This window comes from Schistocerca piceifrons, chromosome 11 (assembly GCF_021461385.2).
Source record: "Schistocerca piceifrons isolate TAMUIC-IGC-003096 chromosome 11, iqSchPice1.1, whole genome shotgun sequence".
Taxonomy (NCBI): Eukaryota; Metazoa; Arthropoda; class Insecta; order Orthoptera; family Acrididae; genus Schistocerca; species Schistocerca piceifrons.
In genome coordinates, this window is record NC_060148.1 from 9,378,417 (window position 1) to 9,392,127 (window position 13,711).

The following is a 13,711-nucleotide window of genomic DNA, read 5'->3' on the forward strand; positions in this document are numbered from 1 at the left end:
AATCCTGCAGGCAAGTGAGCAAGGAGAATGGTGCTCTCTGTAGTTGACACAGATGGGGGCACATGGAGTATTTGGATGTGACAGGCATCCGCAATCTCGGCATGCGACGTTGAATTACAGCAGGGAAGGCATATGGCCGAACTTCCAGCACTTCCAGCACCGCATCGGGGGAGGGATATAGGGGTTTACATCACACCGATAGACCTTCACCTGACCTTCTCGGGCAATGTATTACCCTAAAAAACCTGATTATCCTACAGACCCTGGTGGACACACTGGATGAAATATACACCTCGCCGCTCTAAATTAGCGCACAGCTCATCGTTTGACTGCAGAAGAAGGTCTCTGAATTATGATACCGTGGACCATATTTAATCTCTTATAGGGCGCGATGGTTACAGAAACATCCACCAGCTTGTCACAAGCGAGTAACTCCCGTGACTGGGCAGAGGATGCTGTTTTGATCAAGACTGACCCAGATCTCATTTCGGACAAGCCCTCCACCTCCCCAAACTTGTCCTCTAAATGCTCAACAAGAAACTGAGGCTTTATCATCACGAACGACTCCCCATCAGCTCTCGAACATACAAGGTACCGGGACGAATAAGATGCACTGCCATTTTTAGCCTGACGTCCCTCCAATGGTGTGACCAGGCAGGGGAACAATTTTGGGTCATACTTCTGTGCATTGAGTTGAGCTCGTGATCGCTTAGAGACTGCTGGTGTTTCACCACCAGCAAGAGATGATGGACTACGCTTCATCACGTGTCATCCGCCCCAATGCCAACACTGACCAGGGGCCCTCCCCAAGGGCGCCACCCAGCCGCAGCAAAGGCCACCTGGCAGGACGGCCACTGCTGGGAGTCCCGATGTCCCAGGGGGATGGGCATCTACCCCTCGGCATACGTGGGGAGTTAGTAGCGCAGGCATCAGCAGAGCGATCCCTGTGTGGTCAGGGGGCTACAACCTACAGGGTACACGGCGGCCCCACCACAACAGACGGGCTACCGTGCACGATATGAGGTGCAAAGAAGTCCACGGTCATCCTCTTCGCAAGAAATGAAACTGCATAGTGCACGGCGGAAAATGCACCCAGGAAGGTGTCCTCGCCCAAGAGATGGAGAATGGGCAGGACTGCAATGTGACGATGAGAAAGTGGGCTAAAGATCTCGATGCACAATGGACACTATGCAGCTTGTAAGGCGCCCTTCCCCAATTGGTGCGCTCTTCGGGAAAATTTTGAAGAATGGAGGTCATACCCTACAGGCGACCATCACATTAGGGCCGAAACGTGTGAAACTCCTTTTTGTGCCTCGTATGACAGGCAGGAATACCTCGGGCCGATTCTAACAACCGGACCTGCAGGGGGTACAGCGAGTAGAAAGCTGAGGAGTATATTGGAGAGTACAGAGGGGCATGTGGCCAGCACACTACTCTCCCGGCCATTGCCTGATTGTCAACGGAGCCACTACTCCTCAATCAAGGAGCTCCTCAATTGAATATTTCCTCCAGAAGGAACAGCATCATGAGAGTTGTGACTGTTGAGCAATCCAAGTAAAACAGTTTCCGCAGCAGCTACTTGCTTCTTTGCCACTACGCTTTTCGACAGGTCATAGCATTGTCTTCAGGAGGAGAACTGTTTGTTTATAAGGTCGGTGTCGGGGAAGAGTACACGTGTCTTCACAGTCGCAGACTGAGGGCAGGCTGCTTTTTTGTGTGAACCATCAAAACATGTAGTGACAAAATAAACACGATACTGATGCAGAAACTGTTTTATTTGTATAGCTTCTCAATTGTCCTCACAATGGCTGACTGCACCCACTTGCCAACAGCACTCGGGCAGAGCAGGAAGGTCAACCACCCAAGTGCTAGTCAAGCCGGACAGTGCTAACTTCAGTCCTCTGACAAAATGGTGTTACCAGTCCGGCAAGTCCGGCGGCTTTAACCCCGTATATCTCTCAAAATTGGGTGTTGTTCAGAAGTAGCCTTCTGAGGAAAGAGTTCTACCAAAGTAGAATACTACTGGTTTTGACGCTTACTCCGTAGCTGCATAATGCAAGTTGAATGCTCCAGCAAATTTACTGTGTTTCCATAAAACATACTGGGTTAATAAATGAATAGTGAGGATGCAATTGTATGAGGTGTGTGTGGTGTTCCGAATGTAGGGAATACTTAGAAAGGGAGTATAGCAACCAGTGCTGCAGCAGGTTACTTTTTGCCCTAAAATTATAACTCCTCTTGCTTACTGGCAGCAGTGATAGAGTGGTTAAGGATGTGCTGTGATTAATAATGCTAACGAACTGTAACAACTGGATATATCCAACAACTGGTGAAATTCGTGACAGGAAGTGATACTTACTGGATGTAGAAAAAGAAAAGCTTGTTAACTGTGGAATTAGAGAGTAAACTAGAGGTGTAATCTGGTTTACCAGAGCTCGCTGCAGTCAGACTGCGTGAGCGATGTACAAAATTATTATGGAAAATTCGAGTTAGGGTGTCTCTGGCCTCAGTAGCCAGAGACTGTGGTCACGTGTGTACGAGTTTTAGTTCCCCCCCCCCCCTCCCCCCCCCCCCCTCCCAAAGGCCTTGTTGGCCGAAAGCTCAATTTCTGGTAGTCTTTTTGTTGTGTCTCTCTGCAACTTATCATCTCCACTATACGGCGAGTGGTAAATACCCTTTTTATAATATTCTTACATTCCACTTTAAATTTTCCATTGTGTGACAAAGTCTGTTACCCAATAGCTACCTAACCAATGTACGATGATTGCTTTAGTTGAAGTATTTTTATTGGTTAAGTAGTTTACAATCGCAAGTTGTCTGTAAGTTTTGTTACTGTTTGTGCCCGTGAACTGGTAGGGATTGATGCCACACATCTCAAGCGTGGAACAGTAGCAGTTTTACTACGCTTTGTAGAACTTGCTAGCTCGGCAGTATTTCGTGCTGCAGCGTCCTAGATTGCATTAGGTCATTACGACCACCTACCTGATATAGGGTGTATACGTAGACAAGGGAAAAAAAAATGCCCAGATTATTCCCAGTTATCCCATTTTAAAAAAAACTGCTTTTTCCTGGGTAAAAATACACTTTTTCCGTACTAAGTGACAGTAGGTTTTCCATAGATTTTTCCTCTGAAATTGTAAAACTTATCACTCCTTTGAATGGTTAATGTTTTACACATTGGTGTAGAACTTCCCAAGAAGAAGAAGAAGAAGAAGAAGAAGAAGAAGAAGAAGAAGGAGGAGGAGGAGGAGGAGGAGGAAAAAAAAAAATTATCGGGGGAGAGAAGTTTTGGAAAGACTTTTGATGTGCAGCAACATATACACTGCATATTTTCCTATTACGGAAGTATAAATTCGAACTGCACGAAACACAGCATGTTAGTTTCCGGTGCATTGAAACTGAGATTGCCATGTCCTTTTGTAAGCCAGTCATATCTTGTGCCGTGTCCACTCACCAGCCGATGACTGCAGATATTCAGAGCATAGGACACGTGTTATAGTCAGCCAATAGCAAGATCACCGTTACGTAGCGTGAGCACACACCACTGTTCGCAATACTATCCTGAAACTGTTAGAAATAGATTCGACTTAGAAGTTGCCAGAGTGCCAGAAAACAGGCATTATTGCGCGGGGGCAGCTGCAGTGGTGTAGGAAGCCCGCATGTTCATGTGTATAAAGCACTAAGAGAGCTTACATTACACCATAAAAGAAACAGGACATCAGAGGATACTCCAAAAGCATTGGAATTTCGTAAACCATACTAAAATGCACAATTCGGCTTGAAGTGAACACTGATTTTTTCCAGATTCACAATGAAGTAGGTCCCACCTGATATTAAGCTTTTCAGTGTGGTTTTTGGGGTGTAAATTTTCTTTTGAGTACCAGTACTGTACTATCTCATATTTGGTTCTTTATTATGGCATAATGCCATAGATGGCAGATAATGAAAACACGTACTTGAAATTCGGCGAACAGTTGGAACTAGCCAATACTGTGGAGCAAAACACTTCGTTTCAAATAAATTGACTGCCTCAGCGGAAAAATTAATAAAGCAAAATTTCCTTAGCAAACTGACAAAAATAACTTCACTGTTCTGCAAGGCAATTAATGCTTGCTAATAATTTGGAAATAAAATCAAATCAGAAAACTGAAACTAATAATATATTTTTGCCCTCCGTAAGTATGTGAATGTATTATAATTCATTTGATAGCGCCTGGCTGCGGAAATCCATTTTGTTTTCATTTGACACGGGAGCTGTAAACGAAGAGGAAACAGTGAACTCACTTAACGCAAACACGGGTCACGTAGAGACTAACCCCCCCCCCCCCAATTACACACCAGACAACTCTGCGCATGCGGGAATCTGGCAGCTAGGACGTGTGAGAAAAATTTTTCTCGTTACCATCTGGCTGCTCGCTGCTTACCTGCCGATACAACTAACAGCCACACTTGAAGTAGCGGGAAGCGGGAAAAAGTACTGCTCATACGCGAGTCGACTGTGCACGCACATGAGCCCGCTGGCAACTGGTCAAATGAACCTAATGTAAGCAGTTGTGATGTCACACTCGTAGAAAACAGTTTATTGTTACTAAGTTTTTACGTAGTCTTCGCCCTAAGGCCTTTGACATATTTTTGCTGTTTGCAGACACGTGTGCATGCGCTATGTTTTGTTGTTGTAAATGGTGCATTTCCTTTGCCACTGATTTTTTTTCCGTTTATATTTTATTGCTGCAGTATCATTACCCGGTAGCAGGATACAGTAACATTCTTTGCTAGAGATCAATTTTTAGCAGCCAAAATTACAAAAATTTAACTGAAAGCTAAAACAATGAAAAATTCCTGGAATTTTTCCTAGTTTTCTCCCGGATGAAAAAATTCACGTGATTTTCCCAGATTTCCTGGTTGTCCCGGGTCGTATACACCCTGTAATAGCTGGTACGTCCACCTTCGGCACTGAAGCAATGAGGCCCTCAAAGGTCGTCAGAGGGAGTTGACAGAAATCATCCAACTCCTGGACAATCTTGCTGTAAAATGCCACTGCTGTCGGGAAACCTAGTCTTCGTGAAGGGGAGTACTCGGTCAGCAACCGGTGCCCGACGCTACTCGGCCGTCACGGTGCCTCGCACGGAGTCCGCTGGACCCGCGGGTGCCCACGTGAACGTTCCTCGGAGCATACGGGAACCACCGTCAGCTTTACTCTGTCCCACAGTACAGGTGCCTAAGAGCTGTTGCGGGGAAGACGACGGTTTAGCTCCCTCCCGTCGGCCCCACTCTACCACTGCACCGATGCCCGGTGCCGACGGTCACAGGCACTGCAGGTTCACACACACTTTTACTCTGCCCAGCATTAAATTCCGACGTTAGTTCTGCCAGTCTGCCGAGCCTACGGCTCCGAACCTGTAATGAGGAGTGGCCGCCCAACACCACGACACCTGAACGTAGTTTCACCTCTGTTTCGCCACGTGTCGAAGACACTCACTGCAGCACTCCTCAAACACTCTACGAGTCGTGCAGTTTCCGATACGGTCGTGCCGAGCCTCCGGGCTATCGCGAGCTGCCTTCGGTCGAACTCCGACAGATTGCACGCATTCCCCACTCTACACACGGGCGGCACGCTCACCGATACTACCTGCACTGTGCTTGTGTGACTCTTGTTTCTAGCAGTCGTTCCTCGCCAGGTGACACCGCTCTCGCCTATAGTAGGAAATGGTCATTGTGTTCTGGTTGATTAGTGTAAATATTACGTATAAAATACAAGGAATTCTTCACCCACGTGGAGATCTCCTGGTAGCTGTGTGCCTTAGATTTGCTATGTCCCATTATAAATTATTGTAACAAGATACTGTACAGAATGACAAAGCCGCCTGCTTTCACCATGCTGTCAGTTATCTGGTCAGCTGTGAAAGTTTTGTGACTTTCAATTTAATCTGTTGGTCAATTTGGGGGAAGGAACAAAACGGCAAGCTTCCCATCAGATTAGGGAAGGAGGGGGAAGGAAGTCGGCTGTGCCCTTTCAAACGAACCGGCACGCAATGTAGAGAAATCGCGGAAAACCTAAATCTGGCCGGTCGGACTCAGGTTTGAATCGTCGTCCTCCCGAGCGCAAGTCCAGTGTGCTGACCACTGCGCCACCTCACTCGGTTCCGATTTAGTAGAAAGTTGCCAACTTGTCATGTCTTCCAGACCCCAGCATGCTACTACAAATGAAGAAATCCACAATAATGAAAACTACACGGTTTGTCTGAAACATTATTTTAAGATGCAGCAATTCAGAATTTAAGAGTAACAGTGCTCGCAATCTGAACGTACGCAGTCCTACAGACTAGACAGGGAAAAATGACAATATATGTGGTCTTACACAAACCACCCCATAAAAACATCCCTCGAGATCACACGACCTTCGGGGCCAACGGTGAACTGCAGTGTCTGTGTGCCCTTTATGACAGATTTGAAATGCAACTGAACTGCATGTGTTTAACAGAGAACATAAAAAACCTTACAATGCCATGTTGTCATCATTTTAACTCTACACTCACAGCGTAAAGAAAGCATGAGCTGTAAGAGGGACACCCCCTACAAGCAACCACATGAACCAGCAGCTTACACTTGGCACAAAGGTTAACTTTTAGTTTCAATGTGCACGTTAAATTTCTCCCCCCCAATTTCCTACTTTAATTCATACTTAATATACAGTCTCGCGTAATCTGACAAATTTTTACGTGTTAGGAAGCACTTTCCAGCTTTCCAGGAGTATTTGTCTGCTTAGTATGTGAACACTAAACAGTGTGGATAACAAGAGAACAGAAACTTTTGAAATGTGTGCTGCACAAGAATGACGATCAGATGGGTATAATAAAGGGGTACTAAATGGAATCTGGAAGAAAATAAATTTAAGGCATAATTTGTCAAATGTAAGGGAGAGATCGATAGTACACGTCTTGAGGTACCAGAAGTTGTAAATTAGATAATGCAGGGGGGGGGGGGGGGGGGGGGACGCGAGAGTGTTTGGGATATAGGTGCCTAAAAGCTATATGGGGAAAGCGAAGTTAGGCTACAACAAGCAGACATAGGGTGCAGTCATTATGTAGATATGAAAGACTTACCCAAGAATGAAAGAATAACAATAACAAAACCACTTTCTTTGTCCATGGATGTGTTTCATTTGAAGGGGGAGTAGGACAATGTGCTGAATGGCGGAAAGGAAAGAGTTAAATTTTTCATAAATATTGTCTTCTGTAATCCAATGCTATGCTCTTAAGCCAATACAAAACACACTGATCAAGTCATGTTTTACATTGTGTGTTATAAATTAGCCGTTTTGTAATGTGAACCTAACTGCTCACCGTTTTTACTGTCAACATTTGAACATTTGGGTCAGACAAACCAGTTACATTCGCAACGTTCAGTTTAAAGATCAGAACATTTCCCATATGGATGAGAACTGTATTGGAAAATAATAAATAAAACCACTTGTCAGTAATACTTCTCAATATAATACCTACAGTCATTATAAAGGGTGTTTCAAAAAGAATGACCAATTTTAAAAACCTATATTTATTGGTAAAAATGTACTACAAAAATAGCATAAATTTGCAAAATCTGGTCATTCTTTCTGAGGCAACCTGTACAGTGGCTGTCGCCAAATTTCACAACTCACTAAAGTTTATGTAATACTTGTTAAAATTATGAGTTTCACAAAAAGGGACAGCACTATTAAGGAGTCACTGCATGCGAAATGCGAACCCTGGGACTGAACCCTACTCGGGCACAAAGTTTCTACCTGCCATTATGCTTCAATTAAAACTCACCTTCAAGCACCCAACTACCAAACAAGTAATGCCATGCAATGCAATGCAATTACCTACAGTAACATAAAATGCAAAGTGAAGATACACTCACCTCGTCCTCGAAGCTTAGGGGATCCCGGGCACTACCGGGGCCGTCGGGCAACTCGCACTCCTGCAGAAACTGAAAAGGAGAAAACAGAGTTAGTCTCGTGTGTGCACATGTGAAGAGGACAAACTGTACAGACAGAAGAAAACTGAATTTTCATCAAACCATAGTTACTGATAGAAGCACGCTGCTTACTTGTTTCGAATCTATATATTAAAACGTACCACATTAAATACAAAATAATGAATAGGGCCCATTTGCAGTTTTCTAAAACCTTACATAGTGAGCATTTTCCCAATCTAACAGCGTAAAGCAGCTAGTGCAGATATATCAACTGCAAAAATGGACAACAACCCTCTATCAGCTGAAGTAACAACGCGGAACTGGTGTCTTCCTTTAAGTGCAAATACTTTGCTGTTCTTTGACTGAAATGTCAACAGTTTCACCCACATTACAATTGTGATGAGCAGGATAAATTTTTTTTCTTGCAATGTGTAAAGGTTATCAAATGAACTTTTCTATTTTTACCTTTTAAAATCTTGTTTTGTTCCACTCTGTCAACTGAATGTTAATCTCCATAGATCATTCACTCACACCCATTCCAAAAACATTATCAAAGATTTTTGTTGTTATTCCTTCTTGAACACATTCCACAAGCCCTCCACACACTATTTTTCCTAGAACTCTTCTTTTTGGCGTATTAAGTGCAACACAACTTTTCTTTGCTGCTGAAGGAGGTATCTTAATCTGTACTGGCTCAATTGCATTTTCCACTGCAGAAGGATTCCATATTTGTTGTTGTCATTTCCAGTCACATTTTCTAGGTATCTTTATATCCTAGAAACTGAAACAGTAACAAGTGGCTGGAAAGACCATTTTCAACTGGACTTTTGTACTAAGCCAAATACGACAAAACGGAGAAGATTTTGAGACACATTAATTATTTAACATTTATTCGTCACTGGTTCCTTCACCAGGCAGCTACAATTCTGGAATTTGTGTCATCCATCCTTTCCACAGATGAGGTCACCTTTACACGGAGTGGTATCTTCGTCTTTCATAACGGTCATCTGTGGGACAGTATCCAGAACTGCTACGCTATGGTGACAGCGAATCGTCAGCATCGGTGCAGCGAGAATGTGTGGGCCAGGATAATTGGTGACTGTAGTTTGGGACCAGTCCTCCTTCCGCTTCGCCTTGCGGGTGACTTTGCCTCCCGTGATAAAGTGCTGCTGATGATCAGAAGAGTTATGTGGGCGTTACGTCACGGTGCTCCAGCCGACTTCGGCGTTAACGTCCAACTCGTCTCGATCGTGTCTTCCCCGGTCGACAGATCAGGGGTCCAATGTCACGGCCTGCTTGTTCACCAGGTCTCAACCTGTGCGATTTCTGGTTACGGGGGCATCTCGTAAGTATCGTGTATGCAGAGTCAGATGTGGAGACACTAGAGAAGTGTATTCGTGCTGCCTCTGACACTGTTCGGATGCAGCCTGACCGATGTGAATGTTAGGGGCAGAACACGGTATGGCGTGCACAAGCACGCACTGAGGCACGTGCAGATCAATTTCAACACGTACTGTAACTGTGGCTGCACGGTACAGTGCGTATTACACCGCAGTCTCTGTAATAATGTATGATTCGACAAATGGTCTCTAGCATGGAATCCGTGCGTTTCCAGACATAAGTTCATTACACATTTTTTGTTCTGTATCCTCTCATTGATCAATCCGTAGAGTTTGTGCACAATGGAAGAAAAATCACCCTGCATATTCATTCAAAATACATACATCCATTTTACAACGCCTTGTAATACTAACAACAACAATAATAACTGGCTCCTGCCCAAAACACCTTCATCATTTTCATTTCCAGTGTAACGATGTTCTCGGCCAACAAACCGACGTACATGTATATTTGCCTTGAAACTGGAGGCAACAGAAGTTGTTGAAATGAAGAAACTAGAAAAGAACTCCATTTTTACAAAATCAGTTTTCACAGCACAACCTCCTCAGTCTTGAGCTTAGATTTTGTGAACAAAAAGTTTATATTGTTGTTCACACATTGTTCTTGGGCAAAATAAGATTGAAATTAAAATATTGGCACGAGTCGTAAAAATTTAAGAACTATTCAAAATGAATACTATATTTTAGAAAATTATTAAAATACATGCAATGTCTGGAAAATTCAAAATTAAACACCTACAAGTTATGAAAACAATCTCACTGGAATGTGAAAATACGAGAAGCTGTCAAATGAAGTCCAAGCAATACTTCGAAAACAATACATTGTTTATTTCATCACAACATTTATTCGACAGTGTAGGGTCTATTAGCAAATTACAGCAGGGTCTAAACACATTCTAATCTAACATCACTAAAACCAAACAGAAATTACCTTCGATTGTTGAAGACGTCCTGACACTGGGGAACACCCTAAAAAGCACATGGTGCAACAACCTACTGGGAACATGCAGAGACGGAAAACAAGTGATGCAGTGAAAGCGAACAGTGTAAAGTATATGTTACAATTAGCCACAGCGAGTTTGGTTTATCCCATGAGCTAGGGAAGAAAAAAAAAAGTCGATGTAGCATGTAAGCTACATAGGGACGGAAGACGCTATGAAATCTTGACTCATGAAACCGAGAGAAATTCTCACTGGGGTCTGGAAGATATAGCTACGACCTGCTGTTTTTGCACTCTTTGTACAGGAAAAGTTATATTTACATAACAAATAAAATGAGCATACAATTTAATGGGATTTTCAACTTTAAAAAACTTGATATCTTCTTCTTTCTGCTGTTGTCCTTGCATTTTTACTGATGTTTTACAGATACTGAGAAAGCAAGGTCAAGTTCACATTAAGCAGAGAAGCTATATGAATTAGCAGATTAACAGAATCTTCCGTCGGTTCTTGGTAGAACAACATTATAATAATAAATGAAAAGCACCAGTTTGCTTTTGTTCTACAATATTATTTTTATTGCAAACCAGTTTTTGACTTACAAAGCCATCTTCAGGCATGTCTGAAGATGGCCTTGTAAGCCGAAAACCGGTTTGCAATAAAAATGATATTGTAGAACAAAAGCAAACTGGTGCTTTTCATTTATTACTATATGAATTAGGCTTTAGTCAGGTGAATATAACAGCTGCATCAATATAACAAAGAGATCAAAACTGTACACGGACCACTTGCTGACGCATAGGTTGTTTATGGCACACAGTTTCTGTGGAAACTGGAAGCAACATGTGTACTATAACAATGATCTACACCTACATCGATACTCTACAAGCCACCGTACTGTGTGTGGCTGAGGTACCCTGTACCACTAATAGTCATTTCCTTTCCTATTCCACTCACGAACAGAGCGAGGGAAAAGAAAAACAGCTGTCTATATCCCTCCACATGAGCCCTAATTTCTCATGTTTTATCTTTGTGGTCCTTACAAGCAATGTATGTTGGCAGCAGTAGAATTGTTTGGCAGTCAGCTTCAAACACCGGTTCTCCAAATTCTCTCAGTAGTGTTTCTCAAAAAGAATGTCGCCTTTCCTCCACGGATTTCCATTAAGTTTATGAAGTACCCTTCGTAACACGTGTGGTGCGAACCTACCAGTAACAAATCTAGCAACCCACCTCTGAATTTATTCCGATCTGGTACAGATACCGAACACTTTAGCAGTACTCAAGAATAGGTTTCACCAGCTGTCTCCTTTACATGTGAACCACTCTTTCCTAAAATTCTCCCAATAAACTGAAGTCTTTGCTTTTGCACGCGCTCATTCCATTTCGTATCGCTTTGCAACATTACACCAAGATATTTTAATGACGTGACTGTGTCAAGTGGGACACTACTAATACTGTACCCAAACATTACAGGTCTGCTCTTCCTACTCATTCGCATTAACTTGCATTTTCCCACATTTAGGGCTAGCTGCCATTCATCACACCAACTGGAAATTTTGTCTAAGTCTTCTCGTATCTTCCTCCAGTCACTCAACTTCGACACCTTACTGTTTACGACGACATCGTCACCTAACGAATTGCAGATTGCTGCCCACTCTGTCCGCCAAATCATTTTCGTGTTTACATAACAGCAGCAGTCCTATCACACTTCCCTGGGGCACTCCTGACAATATCCTCGTCTCTGACGAACACCTGCTGCAGAGGACAACATACTGGGTTCTATTACTGAAGAAGTCTTCGAGCCACTCGCATATCTGCTGACTTATTCCAAACGCTTGTAGCTTTGTTAACTGCCCGCAATGAAACAGGTGTCAAAGTCCCTCCAGAAATCTAGAAATATGGAATCTTACTTTTGCCCCTTCATCACAATACTACAATGACTCAGGGTTCGCTGGTCGATACACTCCTCAGAGACAGAAAGTAGGAATTGTTATGGTCAGTATTTTATCATATTTGAAGGACGAGGTAAAAAAAATTCCAATCCAACTACACAAACTGAACTGATGGAAAAAAGTGTATCTCGGTATCAGCTGAAAAACCACAACAACTCTCAAGGAACCACTTTTTGGATGACTGTTTTACATTAAGTGACACAAAATGTACCATTTAACTGCTATTGACAAAATAGTGGAGAACTCAAACGCTGCCCTAAACTCGCAGTTCGCCCTCTGACAGTCTCCGAATAGATCTGCAGTGTGTTTGTTGAGGCTGCCAATTATTCTCCAACACTGCATCAGACAATTTCTTTTGGTTAACATTTTTTTTCACATGCCCAATTGTTGCAGAAGGGATGGGGGTGGCACCTGGAGATCATTTAGCACGAAGGAGTGAGCGAGTCGAGCCTTTTCTCACGTGGCATACTGAAAGCTTGGGGTCGAGGTAAGGAGGTAGATGCAGTGTTGCGTGATTTCTGAGAAGCATTTGACTCGGTACGGCACCTACGCTTATTGTCGAGAGTACGATCATTTGAGGGTATCGAGTGAAATTTGTGACTGGATTGAGAACTTTTTGGTAGGGAGGACACGCACGGCACGTTATCTCAGATGGCGAGTCATCTTCAGATGCAGAAGTAACTTTAGGTGTGCCCCAGCAAAGTGTATTGGGACCTTTTGCTGTTCGTGTTGCATATTAACGTACTGCTGGCCGGTGACAGCACTTTTAGTATCTTTTGCATTCTGTTGGTGTTTTGTTTACATAACAATAAGTTACACAGTCAACAAGTTCTTTGTTTTTATACGTACTTGTGCCCTTTCATCATGGCAGACGAAAGAGACAATAGGATTATTTACGATGAAAGGGCGGACGTCTTGTCTGACATTCTGGATGACTTGGCCCATTGGGAAGAAGACACAGGATATCGAAAAAAATGAAAGAGAAGCAGAATCGGCAGAAGATAATGAATTCGGCTGAATCAGTCGAAGAAGACAGTGCATGGTGGTCAGACTTTGATTTACCAAAGATCAATAATAAATTTGAAGGATTTCCGGGTCCAAACGTATTTCCCAAAGATACACAGAGCATTGAGGATATCTTGGAATTATATATCATGAACGATCTATTTGAATATATTAGCAAAAGAGTACTAAAGTCAAAATTGCATTAGAAAGAAACTGGATATCAAAAAATGCCAAATTTGTCGACGTTACGGGACCCAAACTTAGAAAATGGTTTGGGCTTGCTATCATTATGGGAATTTATGATTATTGGTCAACGAATCCATTGATAGACAGACAGATATTTCGCAAAACGATGCCCCACAACCGATTCAGACAAATATTACTATTGTTACATTTTTCCAACAGCAACAAGAAGCTGGATAATTCCGACCAGTTTTTCAAAGTGCAATTTGTAATTGAA

At 43.0% G+C, this 13,711-nt stretch overlaps 1 protein-coding gene across 2 annotated transcripts in view; it reads right to left on the reverse strand.

Moving 5' to 3' along the window:
- Nucleotides 1-13,711, reverse strand: part of LOC124720160 — a 92,047-nt gene that overhangs the window by 15,467 nt on the left and 62,869 nt on the right. For both annotated transcript variants that reach the window (XM_047245469.1, XM_047245468.1), the window contains one exon: nucleotides 7,900-7,968. In XM_047245469.1, coding sequence (XP_047101425.1) covers nucleotides 7,900-7,968 — 69 coding nt within the window. The remainder of the gene's footprint in view (nucleotides 1-7,899; nucleotides 7,969-13,711) is intronic.